Below are 15,069 nucleotides of genomic sequence, written 5' to 3'. Positions count from 1 at the left end.
TACTTTCAGCAAGGAGGCGTTTGTTAGCAAAATAAAAAAGGATTTAAATGAAAATTTCAGGAAATTTTGATAATGGGCCAAGAAACAGATGATTAGATTATGCTGTTGTCTGAGATTTTAGAAGGACTTTGGTCTTCCAAAGATCAAAGCAACCTACTATATTATGTAGCCTTGTTTTCTGTGTGTGCTAGTACAATACTGCACCATACTATGGGTGTAAGTCTCAGTATGTGGAGAAATAAGATGCTTGGCAGAGTCAGTCAATCATCCAAGTGATTTTCTAATTTTATTATGCTCCTGTTCTTGCTTTTGCCAGTATAGTAGCATAATGCATAATGCATCCTATGGTATGGCACAGTACCTTGAAATAAAACAACAGAACACAACCAAACATGATGGGGGGAATATAAAAGAAAAGAAAATGATTTAACTCAAATGAAAAGATCTAAAGAATGAGAAATGTTGCATTCTGTGTTTCCTCACAATAATGAGCTCACTGTTTTAGTCAGGCCAGCCGTGTGGCTTCTTGTTAGCATATAAACCAGAAATGATCATAGAGGAGGCTTCACCGGGACCATTGTCCCTTGACACGCAGCTAAAGCAGACTCCCTGTGCTCGTTAGCGGCCCATCACAGACCAGCTGCTGTGGGGGTCATTCATCACGACTACAAATCCACCAAGTGCTGGTCAGCCTGCAAGATGCACACACAGGAGTCATCGGTCCCTTTGGGTAGCATATGAGATTCACACAACAGGTGACAGACAGGGGAGCTGCTGTTATGGTGGAGAAAATCATCCTGAAGCGCCATTTAAAATTAAAACATATTTCAGTGTAACATTTTGAATTATCTCAACCTTTGCTGGTTGCAATATTTACTTACTTTTCATTTACCTTCATTGCAATTGCAGCAACCTCTGAGAGAACGCAATCAAAACTGTTTCAGGTTTATACTAAAGTAAGACCAGTGTGATCTGTCAACAGCCCTAGCTGGAATTCAGTACAATAAGAATTTTAAGATTGATGAGTAAGGCTTATGTGGTGTATCCGCACCTTGGAAGCACGTTAACCGTACCTGACTAAGAAGAGAGACCGGTTGGGGTTGGATGTATTGCGCTGTAATCGTTTTAAATAAAGTTTTCGTCAAACGACCTTGCTCTTCATCCGGGTCTCTGCATACGTCACACAGCGCATGCGCACTCTTCCACTGTGGTTCGACCTCTGCAGTCGGTGAGTGTTTGAATGAGATACGAATCAGCTACAAATCCCTTTTCATCCTCTCTTTTAATGTAACATTACATTGTATGAGTGAACACTGCATGCAGAATAGACTTGCACGGAAATACGAACGCCTTTATTTTCTCTGTGGAGCATTTTTACAGGCGTTTGACCTTACTCTTCTCTGCTCTTCTTCCCTCAGAGAGACCCGGGCTTCAACCAGATTTGACCGAACCGGTTAAAACTACACAAACTTAAAAGATGTACGCCTGCGCAAAATTTGTGTCCACGCCGGCTCTGGTGAGTTTTCTTTTTCTGGAGGTCTTCTGGGAAATATGAGCGTTGCTGTGTTGTGATATCGCTGTAAAATCAAGTGGGCCTTTACTTGAACTTGACTGCAGCTAACAGACAAGGGTATTTGCAGGCGAGGCCAATAACCCGGCAACTAAAGCAAAATAATGGAACGGCAGGTCTTCCATGCTCCTTCTGGAGCTGTTGCTGCTTCGTTTGGTATTGAATCTGTTTGCCTTTAAAGAACTGTCAGGATGCCTTTGCTTTAGCTCGCAGCGGACATTTTAGCTCTTGGCTATCTGTTAAGGTCATTACAAGCTAGTTAGCTGGTTTTGGTGAAGAATTCACCTGGTGCCTTAAAAATAAAAGCAATAACAGAAGCATGAATTACCTTTTTTTTTTCCTTCCCTTTTTAGTTTTGCTTTGTTACGGTCATATTATCATTACCAACTGTGTACTGGTGTACAGTATTGGTAATGCTAATAGGCTGGCTTTTGATAAGTACCCACCCAAAGGATCCTGCTCTTTAAAACAGCACAAGGTTTAGGGTCTGTTCTTATCAGCCCAAAGCTACGGATGTCTACAGTCCAGGAATAGTTTGCAGTTTGCTTTGTCTTTCAGAGTTAGTGTCATTGAAGTTTGGTAAATTTGTACTGTTGTGTTCCTGTAGGTCCGTGCTGGTTCCCGGGCTCTTTACAGACCCCTCTCTGCCTCTGTGCTGTCCAGGCCTGAGATCAAAACAGAGGTAACAGAAGTGGACTTTTCATCTGACACCCGAAATGATCATCAGTCTGAGCCTCAGTGGAATTATTAATCAAGAGCTCCTTGTGCTTACCCTGTGGTTTTCTCTTTTTCTTTGGTACAGAGCAGTGTTGCTGTGGTGCCACACAGCCCCCTCTCCCAGGTCACAATGAGGGCCTTCCAGACCAGTGCTGTCAGCAGGGACATTGACACTGCTGCAAAGTTTATTGGTGCTGGAGCTGCCACAGTCGGAGTGGCTGGATCTGGAGCTGGTATTGGGACAGTGTTTGGTAGCCTCATCATTGGCTATGCAAGGTTGGTTATGATATGACTTAACCCTGACACTACTAAAACACACTTTACTGTTTTCTGATGTGTTGACAGATGGCTATTTTTAATTGTTTGCAGGAACCCATCTCTGAAGCAGCAGCTGTTTTCATATGCCATTCTGGGGTTTGCTCTTTCTGAAGCCATGGGACTGTTCTGTTTGATGGTTGCTTTCCTTATCCTGTTTGCTATGTAAAACGTCTGTCATACAACACTTTGATTACCAATGTGACTACATGTTTTATTGTGGCTACCAAAACTGTACCGTGTTGGTGTCATGGAAATGTACATTTTCAAATCTTTCAGGCACCGTCAAAATAAAAACATGTATTGTACAAATGTAAGAAATTACGTGATTAAAATACATGTATTTGACTACTGTTGGCAGTAAAGTCGTTTAGAAGGTCATGCAAACACATGAAACGGGATTTTAGCAATGTCATCTTTTCAGCAAAGCAGCTGCTTCAATGTGCCATTAACCAGCTTTGCTTTCATGAAACACACGTTATTGGAGTAGATTTAATATTTGGTTCGACTGCAATAAGTACTGTTACATTGCAACAAGTGGTGCTACAGTCTGTAAGTGACAAATAAACCTAGATGTGTTAAAGCTGTTTATAATGGATGTTTTTGGAGATCACCATTGTAGTTGGTTGGCCACAAAGCAGCTTTGACCAAATTTTAATACTGAAAACAACATAAACCATAGTACAATAAATAATGCAGGACATGTGCAGTGCCCCTCCCACATTAGCTTTGGTAAAACGCAAATATTTTAAAACTTACAAATTGGAAACAGTGCAATTGAAGCCCAAGCATGCAATCATGCCAAAATTGTGGTCAGGTCCTTCACAAGAAGTTTATTTGGCGATACATTATAAACGTTATACAGCCTTGCAAACGTACGTGATTGATTTCACAGATCTATTATTCTTTTTTAAAAATACAATATTTATCACCATTTTAAAGATACGAAGGAAAAACTGATACGAATTGTATCTTTCGGAGAAAGTTCTAAATCTCGCTCGTGACGTGGCCGGAAGCGGTCATCCAGTTCTCGCGACACTTCAGTACGGACGTGGGATTTTGGAAATCAAGGGTTGTGGCTGAGGGGTAAGTGACCACATAAACAGACAACAGAAGGGCACAAAGTGCTTGTAAAAGTCGTCGTTTTTCGCACTGTTAGAGACTCGAACCGCGTTGCATCCAAATGTTTTCGGAAAAAATGTTGACATTTCCCTTGTTTATAGTGACATTTAGGTCCAATATGGCGACGGTTGTATGTTATCGCAGAGCTCAGGCTTTTGCATGGAAGCGACTGGAACACACAGACGCACAGTTACATTTTACTTTTGTGCTCAGATAGTCATAATAATCAATCATATATTTCAAATGCGCAAGTCGATATAATTAATAACGGGTGTTTCAGTCAATAACTTTAGATTTGGACAATAAAAATACAGCATTCATGATAACCAGAGGCGTAAACATCCAAGCAGCCGCCCATCATCGATATGTATTGTCCCAATTTCTGATTGCCCTTTTCAGAACGTTGACCTTTGTACCACCTTCAACCCGTTGTTAATTATACGATATTGGCTCTGTAAATAGGCTGAAATTGTTTTCGGGGTTATATTTGCACCATTTGTCGGCTAGACCATTGTAACATTGTACTTATGATTTTGTTACACCGTTAAAGACACTCAATCATCGAATGTGTTCAAATGTATTTACTTGATATATTTTCCTGCTTATTTTCAGACCAACATACCAGGAATTCCTTTTAATATGAGTGATGATAAACCTTTCCAATGCACTGCTCCAGGATGTGGACAGGTAATAAATAAATGCAGTGTCAGGTGTATCTCAGTACAGCCCTGAAGGAGAAGATGTGAAAAGAAGAGTTTCAACATGTTGTGGTCAGTTTTATCTTTTTCAAATCCCATAGAGATTTACAAACGAAGACCACCTGGCCGTCCATAAGCACAAGCATGAGATGACACTCAAGTTTGGCCCTGCAAGAAATGACAGTGTCATAATCGCTGGTAATCCCAGTTGTAATTATTATCACAATTATTTGTAGCTCCTTGTGTTAAAGATTTTCTTTCATTGCAGATCAAACACCCACACCTACTCGCTTTTTGAAGAATTGTGAGGAGGTTGGACTCTTTAATGAACTTACCAGTCCATTTGACCATGACTTCAAAAAAGCTACTGAAGATGATTATAAAAAGGTTTTTTTTCTCTTTCATGATGCCGAATTACTTAAAGCATTTGCTTTTCTGTTGCATCTCTTTCATGACATTATTTTGCTTTGTTTTCAAGTTACCATTGGATTTATCCCCCCTCGCTACACCCATCATACGCAACAAAACTGAAGAACCCGCGCCTCTAGAGGTGCACCGAAATAGCCCTCTGCCTCATCCTGAATCTACTACAAGTGATGAGAAGGTATAAACCTTTTAGAAGAGCTGCGTCTCACATTTTTGCTACTAACACAATAAAATGGGTGCAATGCAGACTAGTCACAGAATGAAAAGGTGGGCTGCATAACAGCATGGTTCTGTCGGTTCTGTCAAAAGCAAGAATAACCTGGCACAAATTCTGTTGAATGTGAACCATTGCTTTTTTCCCCACTTACACCACATTGTCTGCTGTGCAGTCAGTTTATTTCGAAGAGCGTCATAATGAGTGAATGGTGTTCTGCTTCGGTAACTTGCAATTTAATCTAATATTATACATGCACTGGTTTGAGTTTTATTTGAATGTTTGATGAGATTTCATTTCCTTAAATTAGATTGCTCAACTTCACTCTACTTTTCAGTTGTGTGAGGAAATACCTGCACTACTGCACAAACACTCTTCATAACAAATTGGAGAACTAAATCAGTTAATAATTGTTTAAGAAAGACTGTATTATTGAAAACAGTACAGTTTATTTCAAACACAATGAGCATTTTCAGATATTGGTATTTATAAGAAGACTTTCTGCAGCTAAGGTGTTGTATGATGTTTCCAGGATTTATCCTTACAGCCAGCCTCACTGCCAACATCCACTATAGTCCATCCTGCCTCCCTCCAAGTTCCCAATGTACTTCTAGCCACCTCAGAGGCTAATGTTGTAATACAGCAAGCTCTCCCTTCACCAACATCTAGCTCTGTTATTACCCAAGTCCCATCCACTAATAGGCCTATAGTGTAAGTAACTCAAAATATCCATTTGTAAAGATCTTAGTTGGTTAAGTTTTTTTCTTTAGTTCTACTCGTGCAGTGTTGTCTCAGTGAGCTCATATTTCGTGAGGCATGCCTTTGCATTGGTCATTAATTTGCACTTTGCCGAAATTGCTGCTTTTGTTTGTAGACCTCATAAGTCCCATCTTCAATGAAAACATTTTTTTGGGGGGGGAAACATTAAGTTAAAAGTATCTGCTGATCCTTGAGCGAGAAGAATATGTCAGTGAAACAGCAGCTATAAATGAGCCATGTGGATAAATTTGAAATTCACATCTAAAAAAGTGTCTCTTGGGGAAAAAAGCTGCAGTTTCAAAAAGTTCCAAATACTGCAGTTGAGCCAAATCTGAACCTGATAGTAGCTAATCTGTCACCTTGAAACTGTCATTAAAAGGAATTCTGATGTCACTCATGAGGTCTAAACTAAAACCAAAACACGTGGGCTTCAGTAAATATTACCTGAACCTACAATATGTATGTTTTAAGTTTGTAGTGTTCATTGTAGCCTTATTTTCACATATTTTTGCACCTCAGTATGACATAATGTTGGTGATATTACCGTCCTCCATTGTGTTTTTATCTATCTTGTTTTAATTACAGCATGCTTGCTACTTTCCCAGCTGATGTTTTTCCCCTCTCCCTTTTAGCCCAGTGTCTGGCACTTTCCCCGTGCTCTTACAGCTGCCTAATGGCCAAACCATGCCAGTGGCCATACCTGCATCCATAACAAGCTCAAGTGTACATATTCCAACTACAATCCCTGTGAGTATTCTACAGCTTATATTCTCTATCATTGACGGTAAAATATGGTCCTAAGTTTCTTTTAGTAATGCAACATTGTCTCAATGAATTGTGGTATTCTTTACCAATTTAGAAATATCATCAATTGTTGGGTTGTTCATGTAGAAAATATCAGACACCGGACCGTCACATTACTCCACATGTTTTCTCATGCCATTATTTTCCATTTTGTTACCACCATTTGGAATTTAATACATGCAGGCAACAACTGACATCAGTATTAATGGTAACTATATTAAATGTTGGTTGTGCTCTTTGTTATTGGGGAGATTTACAACCTTGGCTCCCCGGATTGAATAAAATAATGGACTCTGAGGCAGGACTTGGCTGAGACACAGCAGGCTCTGGTCCAGGATGCTTCAATGCCAACCGTTGTACAACCATAATGGTTGCTCTTGATGTCAGCGAGAGTTGATATATGCCTTTTAATGTGTTTTGGAAAACAAATTCCAACTGCGACTTATGACAACATCTTATGTATATCGGGAAATGCTGTAAATGGAGGTTGCTGGTTCTGTTTTTGAACTCCCCATGTGGAAGCTGTTCCTGATTGTCTGTGTGGAACACTGAACAGCAGATGATTATCTCCTGATAGTGGCACAGCAGGGAAAAAAACTTCTGTTTTCTAAATCCATGGGGACCGGGAAAGCTGCTGACAAGTAAAGGAGAGCAAACGTAAATGGGAAAACAGGAGAGACCAGGCCCCCAATCCCACAAGCACCCTTTCCCTCCCTCCTCCACCCTAGCTTATTGTCTGTGGCTGAGAGAGGAGGCCCGGTGCTGGCCTTCGTGCTCACATCTCTCGATCCTCCCTTTAGTATCCCTGTCCATATGCTCTCACACAGGCAGGCAGAGATTCATTAGCGTGCACGCTGCATCTCCATGTGGTGCTGCCTCCACAAAATAACAGGCCATCCAACGTAATGAGGCTGAGATATGAGGAAACTCTGAGCGCCTGCCATGGCTCCGTGTGTGTTTGTGTTGCAGCGTAATGCCGCCTGCCTTTTTAATGCTGAAGACTAATTTTCCCTGTCCTGATCTGTCTCTGTATCTCTGTTGTCAGCTTGTCAGACCCGTCACCGTTGTGCCTAATGTCCCCGGGATTCCAGGACCTCCGTCGCCACAGCCGCAGCCCGTCCAATCAGAATCAAAGCTGGTATAGCTTTTTTCTCTGTATGTCAAATTTATTTCAGCAATGTCAATTATTTTAAATATAAGAGCAAAAATGAAAATCAAAGTATGAGTGTGAGCACCACCAACTTGTGTTAGATGCTTTTCTGGCAACTTACTGGTTGTTAACAGTAAACGGAAAGAAAATGAGTCCGGATTAATTTATGTATGGAGAAGATTGTCTTTGGACCTCCTGAAAAGTGACGGTTGAAGGCCAAGCTTACATACAAAAGCAGCTTGATGAAGTGAGACTCCAGGACCTGTGCATGCTCACAGCATGTCCCTGCTGCAGAAATTAACAGGTAAACAGCACACGGGAGGTTTCTGTACACATGTTGTAAGGAAAGATTGATCCTCACTGCTGCGGAGGACAAGACGAAGGTGAGGGGGGGGGGTTGTCAGGGTTCATGGGGTACAGAGATGACAAACAGAAAGACAGCATTGCTCTCAGCATGCTGCCACCAGGGCCAACGGGAGGGGGGCTGCCAGAGAGAGCCAGCTGGGGGGCATCCTGGCACATGCTCATCGAGGCACATTAAGTTGGCCTCACCCTGCATGGAACCTTTTGTTCAGCAGAATCCTGTCTGACCCACTCCCCCCTCTTCCTCCCAGCAGCTCCCCGCTGCATTCGGCTCATCAGCAAACACCTAATAAGCACGCGTCAAGAAAACAGACCCCTGCTCAACCTGCCCGCTCCCCGCCCCCACCCGGCTCTCAGGAGGCGCAGAGACGGCACTTTACAAGGACTGATGATGCTGCAAAGACCACAATAATGATAATTAACTTGCTGAATTTAGAAGATTATGCTGTTAATTAGTTGCAAAATAAAGATAAGTAATATAGTAGCAGATGGTTGAATAACACCCATGAGATAGAGGGTTATTACACTGATGAGGTTTCCATGGCAGAGATGAAATATGAATCTGACTGGCTTTTCCCTTTTTCTATGAGCCATTCCAAGAGAGTAATATCATCTTTCTGCCAGAAGTGCTCCTGGAAGGGTATTACACGATAAACTAATTTGGTAGATAGATTGGTCTGGCAAAGGTAGTTGTGAGAGTAATGTTGTCCTCTGTTTTCTCATGTAAATGTCTTCTCTCTCACTTTGTTAGCGCTTTGAAAGGCTCCTTCACTTTCACCTTGTTTGCTCAGTGTTTGATACAAGAGAAATTGGCCTGTGGATCATGGCTGTATTTCACACACCAAGAGTTTTAGAGAATTCCGCTGCATTTGTGGTTGTCAGAGCTCAATAGACTTCTTTTGGGATGGTTTTGTTTTCATTATATGCTGGTGAATTTATATTATATATTTATATTTATAATTGCTTTGCATTGCTTCTTTTATTCAGAGCTAATAAAAGTAATATTCCGTTTCTTTTCCGATCCTCACAGATTCAGTCGTTATTGCATAAATGGTTTGACTGGTGCATAAACAAGTGTGAAAACACCACTTCTTTATGACCTGTCAATGGCAGTATTTACAGTCAAAGAATGGTGTGTTACTGTTTGTTTTATGTATTTGTTCGTCAAAGTATCAGAACCACTAAGGAATTTTCATGAATGTGAGCCAAGAAGGAATATGTGGACATCGGTGCTGGTTCAATATGTTTATACTGTATATCTTGACCATCTTCTTGTGCTTTATTCTCTCTCTCCAGAAACTGAAAGCCACAGTGAGCCAGCCTCTTCCTCAGGTAGCCAATGAAGATGGTGAAATCCAGAGCAGCGCTGTGACCCACACGCCAGCTCCAACTTCTCCCAGTGCAACCCCAGCTCAAGCTGCCACCGCAGCTCTTACTCCTGCTCCCGTTTCCCACCTGTCCAAGTCTGAGGAGCCTTCCCCCCATGCCCTTCAGCAGCCGGCCACCTCCACCACAGAGACTCCAGTAAGAGTTTCTGCTCAAGACAAGCAATACTGGTCAAAAAAGAGATAACATTAGCATATAATGGGGCTTCGGTACCAGTCTGCAAATGCAGCGATGCTCCTAATACTTTTTTCTGTTGTTAATCGTATTATAATTATTTCCCAGGCTTCCCCGGTGGCCCCTGCACCCAACCCTCCGAGCACAGGGGGGCGACGGCGCAGAACCACAAGCGAAGATCCAGATGAGAAGCGGCGCAAGTTTCTGGAGCGCAACCGAGCCGCAGCTTCTCGCTGTAGGCAGAAGAGGAAGGTGTGGGTCCAGTCTCTGGAGAAGAAGGCTGAAGACCTCAACTCCATGAACGGTCAACTGCAGGTAACCTGTTCCCCATCAGATCCCGTCTCTCAGAGTTACTTCCTCTGTTGTTGTCTCCATGCTCTCATGCATCCATGTATTTACACGCTCTGCGTGTGTGTCTGTGTGTGTGTGACTCATCACACGTGGATGTAAGCATGTGTACACAGACATCTCCCTTCTGTGGCGATGAAGTCATTAAAGCCGATTAAGGAGCTCCTGCGTGACAGCAGCGGCGTGCGAGCCCTTTACATCGATACATCCCTGTCAATAAAGATGTATCCTCCAGATGTCAGCTGCGCACAAGCGTGTCTTCGCTTCTGTCTTGGCAGTTTACCGAATGGCCTCAAAAATCTCTCAGGGAAAGGTGTCGTTTTGAACCTTCATTTTGCTGGAAGCAATTAGAATGTGATGCTGACAAGTTCGAAACAGTTCATGTATCTGCTGTCTCTGTTGATAAGTGTGAGCCGGGGGTGCAGCACACCGGTGTTCCAGACAATTAAGAGAGATGTGGTGTTTATTTGTTCACCGTCTTATTTTTCTGGGAAACCCAAATAAGATGTCGACGGTGGAGGAGGGGAGAGAAAGGCACGGAAGCAAGCGCTTCCTTAGGGTAACGTGCATTTTAAAATCAGGTGCCACCCGTGTCATCGGCACACTTGCTGGGTTTCTGTTAAATCTGTACGAAGACAAAAAGTGGCGAAATATGTCTGTGAATGGGGATAGAAAGAGTTAACCCCAAAGATGGCAGCAGGAGCCCGAAGGAGGGTGTATTTATATGAACACATTAATCAGTTTTTGTTCAGCCTCCCCACGCCGACATGGTCCAGCTGATCAGTGGAGCTGCCGCTAATGATGCACAATTATTTTAACATCGCCCTTAACTGGCTTTTTAATGAGGTGTCAGACCAGTCAGATCACCCCCCCACCCCCACCCCGTTCGCTCAATTTTGACTAATTCATTTAAGTTAGAAAGGTTACGCTCAAGTGTAGTTTAGTCTGTTGTGATATTACAGATGTGAGGGCTTGTGTTTTTTAGTTTGAACAGCAGTGATAATGACGGTGCAGAAAATATGACTTTGGTTCATCCAGTTGTATTTGCATCTGTTTATTAATCACCTTTGTGGATGTCACCATAACTGAATAAATGATATCTAATGGACTTGCTGCTTCTAGACTAACAGATTGAGTTTCCCAGTCATTTCAGAGACGGTGACCTTTAATTCCCGGACACTTTAAATCCAGTTAAAGTCACCTGAGGTGATGTCTGACATGGCAGTCTGATGTGCACCGCCTGTGTTCTGTTCTCTCTCCTGTCCCCAAAGAGCGAAGTCACCCTGCTGAGAAACGAAGTGGCTCGGCTGAAGCAGCTTCTCCTGGCTCATAAAGATTGTCCCGTGACCGCCCTGCAGAAGAAATCCGGCTATCACAGTGAGTAATGCTCCATTATCTTCAGTCCGAGGCTTCCAGTGAAGCCCCTGTGAAAACTCCAGCACGAAGACGAGCAGGCGGCGCTGCTGATACATCAGACGGTTGTGTTTATAGGCAAGTGTGTCCCCTCTCTGGCCACAGGTGGGATTGTTCTTCATCTGGCTCCTTTAAACAATCTCCTGAAGGCTAATGTCTGCATGATGGATGCTGGGAAAGCCGATGGTCGGGTTGTCAGGAACTGGCCGAGAACACGGTGGAGTGACATTCAGTGATCTTTTTTACAAATATTTGAGGATACAAAAAGGACCCCCGTTCCCAAATTCTCGTTTAGAATGTCCTCGTTTTACAGCACCAATATTTCTTCATTTCTGAGCCTGGCCTGTTACGGCTGCGACTTTCTGGCCATAACTCACTTTGTCTCTCAGGTGAGCCATTGCGCACCAACAAGTGTGCTTCGCTGTGTTGCAAACTCCCCCCGGCTCCTACTGACAGTGAACGCCTCTGTAATGAGTTCATTAAAGCAGCTAGATTGACAGGAGGGCAGCGTGTCCCCAGCATGTATATAAACCTTGCCTCATCTTGTGTGATGATGATATTTAACAGATAAATCTTTAATATAATACTAATTATATATTACTGAAGGATATTCATGCAAGAATAAATCCAAGTTTTAAAGTTTTTATTCATTGTACGGTGCAGTATCTGTCTTTGGCCACTAGAGGGATGCAGGTTATATTTCTAATCGCGTTTTAGCAAATGTCTGTAATACCTGCAGAGGCATTTCTGCAGTTTTTGGCCTAGCCAGAGGTTCACGCTTGAGTTTAGATGAACTGTTGTGAGCCTCTAGATCTTAATGTCTATTAGATGTGCCGTACAGTACGGTCTAGGTAAATATTTGCATATATTGCATGTCTTTTCTGGCAGCTGAGCACCCAGGAGCATGCAGCACCATTCAATTGGAATCACTGACACCCTAATTTGACTTTTGAATTGTCACTAAGGCTCATCACTTTCTCAAAAATACATATCCCATAAGACCCTTCTGCCCCAAAGACAGCAGTACCCTTCATCGTCCTGCCCAGGCGTTAACACGGGGAGAAGTGGAGTCGGGGGATTACTCCGACAGCCTGGCAAACAAGCCAGGACACGGTTTGACTTGGCACGCCGAGCTGTCCATCTGTTTACAGGGAACCCCACTTCAGGAAGCAGGAGAGCAGAACGAAGCTCTGCTGCCAGAGCTCCAGAGCGTCCTCCCAGATCTGCTCACTGTTAGGAGTCATAATGTTCACCTGAACCTCAAGGCTGATTTATTCTGAGGTTGACCTTCTGCACAGGGAAGCAGCAGAGGCCTGCCCCCCCAACTAAATCACTGCAGTGATGGCAGGTGAAGCCTTGTTTACGTCACTCATTCAATCCGTTTCTCTGTTCGTCGGAATCTGAGTTTTCCACCTCATATCAGAAAGCCAGTCATTAATTACCAAGTGCCAGAACAAGTGACTTCATATCATTAACAATATTAATGATGGGGGTGCTCCGTATTCCTGTATGAAACAGAGCATGAGAGTAGAGTCTTTTTTCCCCACCAGGATCCAATTAATTCAATGTAACTGCACAACAGCTGTTGGCATTTCAACTCCAAGTCTTCCGACTCTCCAGTGTGAGCATCATTAAAATCAGGTGCTGTAATCATCTGTCGCTGCAGCAGTTGGCAAGGTAACAAAAAACAAATGAGGATGCAGTTGGGCTGGGAAACGCTGCCACATGCCCCGCCACGGAACGCACCCTTATGATGTGGGTTTAAATTGACATTGGAGCTGTAATTAAAGGACGAGGTGCGGGAGCAGGATTATGGGGATTAATGGAACGCTCGCTTACGGCGTCTGCGAACGGCGCCGTTACATCTGATTAGGAGTCCATGACGGCTTTTCCTGAGCAGATTCGCCAGTCACATGACCGTTTGTCTCCGCAGTTTCCGACAAAGACGAGGAGAGCGAGGACATGTCCATCCCGGGCAGCCCTCAGAACGAGGCCATCCAGCACAGCTCCATCAGCACCTCCAACGGCGTCGGCTCCGCCTCCGCCGCCCCGGCCGCTTCCGCTCCGTCCAGTGGAGCCACCACATCAAACCAGAGCACAGAGGAGAGGCAGCCAAGGAGGGACACGGCCCAGGCACAGCCGCCCGGCAGCTGATGGTCCTGCAGCAGGGCGGGGTGTGGTACTTCCTGTGCACCCTCGCGTCCTCAGAGGGAAGGGATTGGTTCACAGCTCGGACCACCTGTTTATTATTCATTTTTGATGAGTTAGTTGCTTTTGAAAATGTTTTCTCTGTGATAAATGAAGACAAAAGAACAGGCACTTTAGGTGTAAGCTGTAAAAATCCATGTTTTTGCATCATGTGACTTATTTATTGCTCTTCTGTGGGGTTTTAATTTATAACCGTCCGTGAACTGTTGGAGACCAAAAGTGTGCCGTTTCTACTTTGTTAGCTTGTTTGTTTGTCGGTTTGTTTCCTGAGTTGTGTCTTCATGATGACGGTAGAAACAGAGGAGTCTCCTTCTGTCGTAGTTCCTTGTGGATTTTGCACATTTTGAGAAATGACGGGTTTACCTTGGTAGAGGTTCCACAGGTCGCGTTAGGTGCCGGCAGCTGTTTAGATGTAGGCTCCAGTACTGTCACACTTACACACCGGTCACGTAAACGGCTGCATCAGAACTTTTTGGTGGACTCGAGCTGCGGGCGTTCCACAGTTTGAATGTTGTAAATAGTTTGCAGGAGCTGAGCTGTTCCGTGCATTAACATCCCATCAGTAGTCTTGATTGTTCCTGAAGCAGTGATTGTAGGATCGCAGTAGCTTTTCCATTCCTCATCATCGTGACGGTGACTCGGTGCCATTGATGTTTTTGTACACGTTTTTACTGCAGATTAGCTTGAGTTTATTACTGTCCTCTCAGATTTTGGCTCTGATAGTTTCTGAGTAGGTTTTATACAGTTTTGCTTTCTCAGTGATCCTTTCTGGCTTCAGTGCTGAGCATCAGGCTGTTTCTACGATTGTAGTCATGAGGACTTTTTCCATTTTAATGACATTGTAAATGACATCATCGTATGTGATCTTTCTGGGTGTTGCATACAGTTTTTTACAGAGCGTTCAGGATCCAGTAGGGGAGCTCTGTGGATCACATCAGCAGATCTGATCAGAACAAGCTCACATCAAAGTGGAGTCTGCTCGTGTACATTAGAGTAACATTACCGCGTTTAAGAATCGTGAGCATTTCATTGAAATAATAGGACGTAACTCACACTTTGAAGTTGATCTGCCTTTTCACGTAGTGTACTGGCTTACTACTATGTAGTTTTATGAGAAGATAACATTTGTGTTAATGGCCTTTTTTACATTTAATATTTTTTGTTAAATTACTGCGATGTGCCGTCTGCATGGGATAACAATTCTCCGCGAGAATTTAACTCTTTATTGAATCATGTCAGAAAAATATCTTTGAATAAGGTGTCGCTCGTTTGATTTTTATTTTTTTACATCTTTGCTTTACTGCTGATACTGTGTTTAAAGTGTACTTGTACCTTGTGAAAGTTCTGTATAAAAAAAAATTGAATTGTTGTAATAAACTTTTAATATCTCTTTAAAATCCCA

General features: G+C 43.1%; 2 protein-coding genes across 10 annotated transcripts; both read left to right on the top strand.

Annotated features, from left to right (window-relative positions):
• The first annotated feature begins 1,088 nt into the window (after positions 1-1,088).
• On the top strand, positions 1,089-2,950 carry atp5mc3a (ATP synthase membrane subunit c locus 3a). Its single transcript, XM_057030814.1, has 5 exons — positions 1,089-1,228; positions 1,419-1,516; positions 2,178-2,252; positions 2,373-2,563; positions 2,657-2,950. The coding sequence occupies exons 2-5, from the start codon at positions 1,478-1,480 to the stop codon at positions 2,769-2,771; spliced, it is 420 nt and encodes a 139-aa protein (XP_056886794.1). The 5' UTR covers positions 1,089-1,228; positions 1,419-1,477; the 3' UTR covers positions 2,772-2,950.
• A 625-nt stretch (positions 2,951-3,575) lies between these two features.
• Positions 3,576-15,069, top strand: atf2 (activating transcription factor 2). 9 transcript variants are annotated; one of them, XR_008950156.1, is made up of 14 exons: positions 3,576-3,688; positions 4,337-4,411; positions 4,524-4,620; positions 4,691-4,809; positions 4,901-5,026; positions 5,595-5,773; positions 6,454-6,568; positions 7,671-7,763; positions 9,435-9,662; positions 9,807-10,013; positions 11,318-11,423; positions 11,565-11,676; positions 11,773-12,807; positions 13,010-13,664. XR_008950156.1 is itself a non-coding variant. In XM_057030749.1 (13 exons), the coding sequence occupies exons 2-13, from the start codon at positions 4,364-4,366 to the stop codon at positions 11,954-11,956; spliced, it is 1,614 nt and encodes a 537-aa protein (XP_056886729.1). In that variant the 5' UTR covers positions 3,576-3,688; positions 4,337-4,363; the 3' UTR covers positions 11,957-13,664. The 9 variants fall into 9 exon arrangements, 7 of the variants coding, with proteins under 7 accessions (XP_056886729.1, XP_056886711.1, XP_056886755.1 ...); XR_008950157.1 differs by having other exon boundaries at positions 13,393-13,598; XM_057030749.1 differs by having other exon boundaries at positions 11,773-13,664.

Source organism: Takifugu flavidus, chromosome 1 (genome assembly GCF_003711565.1).
Source record: "Takifugu flavidus isolate HTHZ2018 chromosome 1, ASM371156v2, whole genome shotgun sequence".
Taxonomy (NCBI): Eukaryota; Metazoa; Chordata; class Actinopteri; order Tetraodontiformes; family Tetraodontidae; genus Takifugu; species Takifugu flavidus.
The sequence above is the reverse complement of the archived record's forward strand: the minus strand, read 5'-3'. Positions and strand labels throughout refer to the sequence as shown.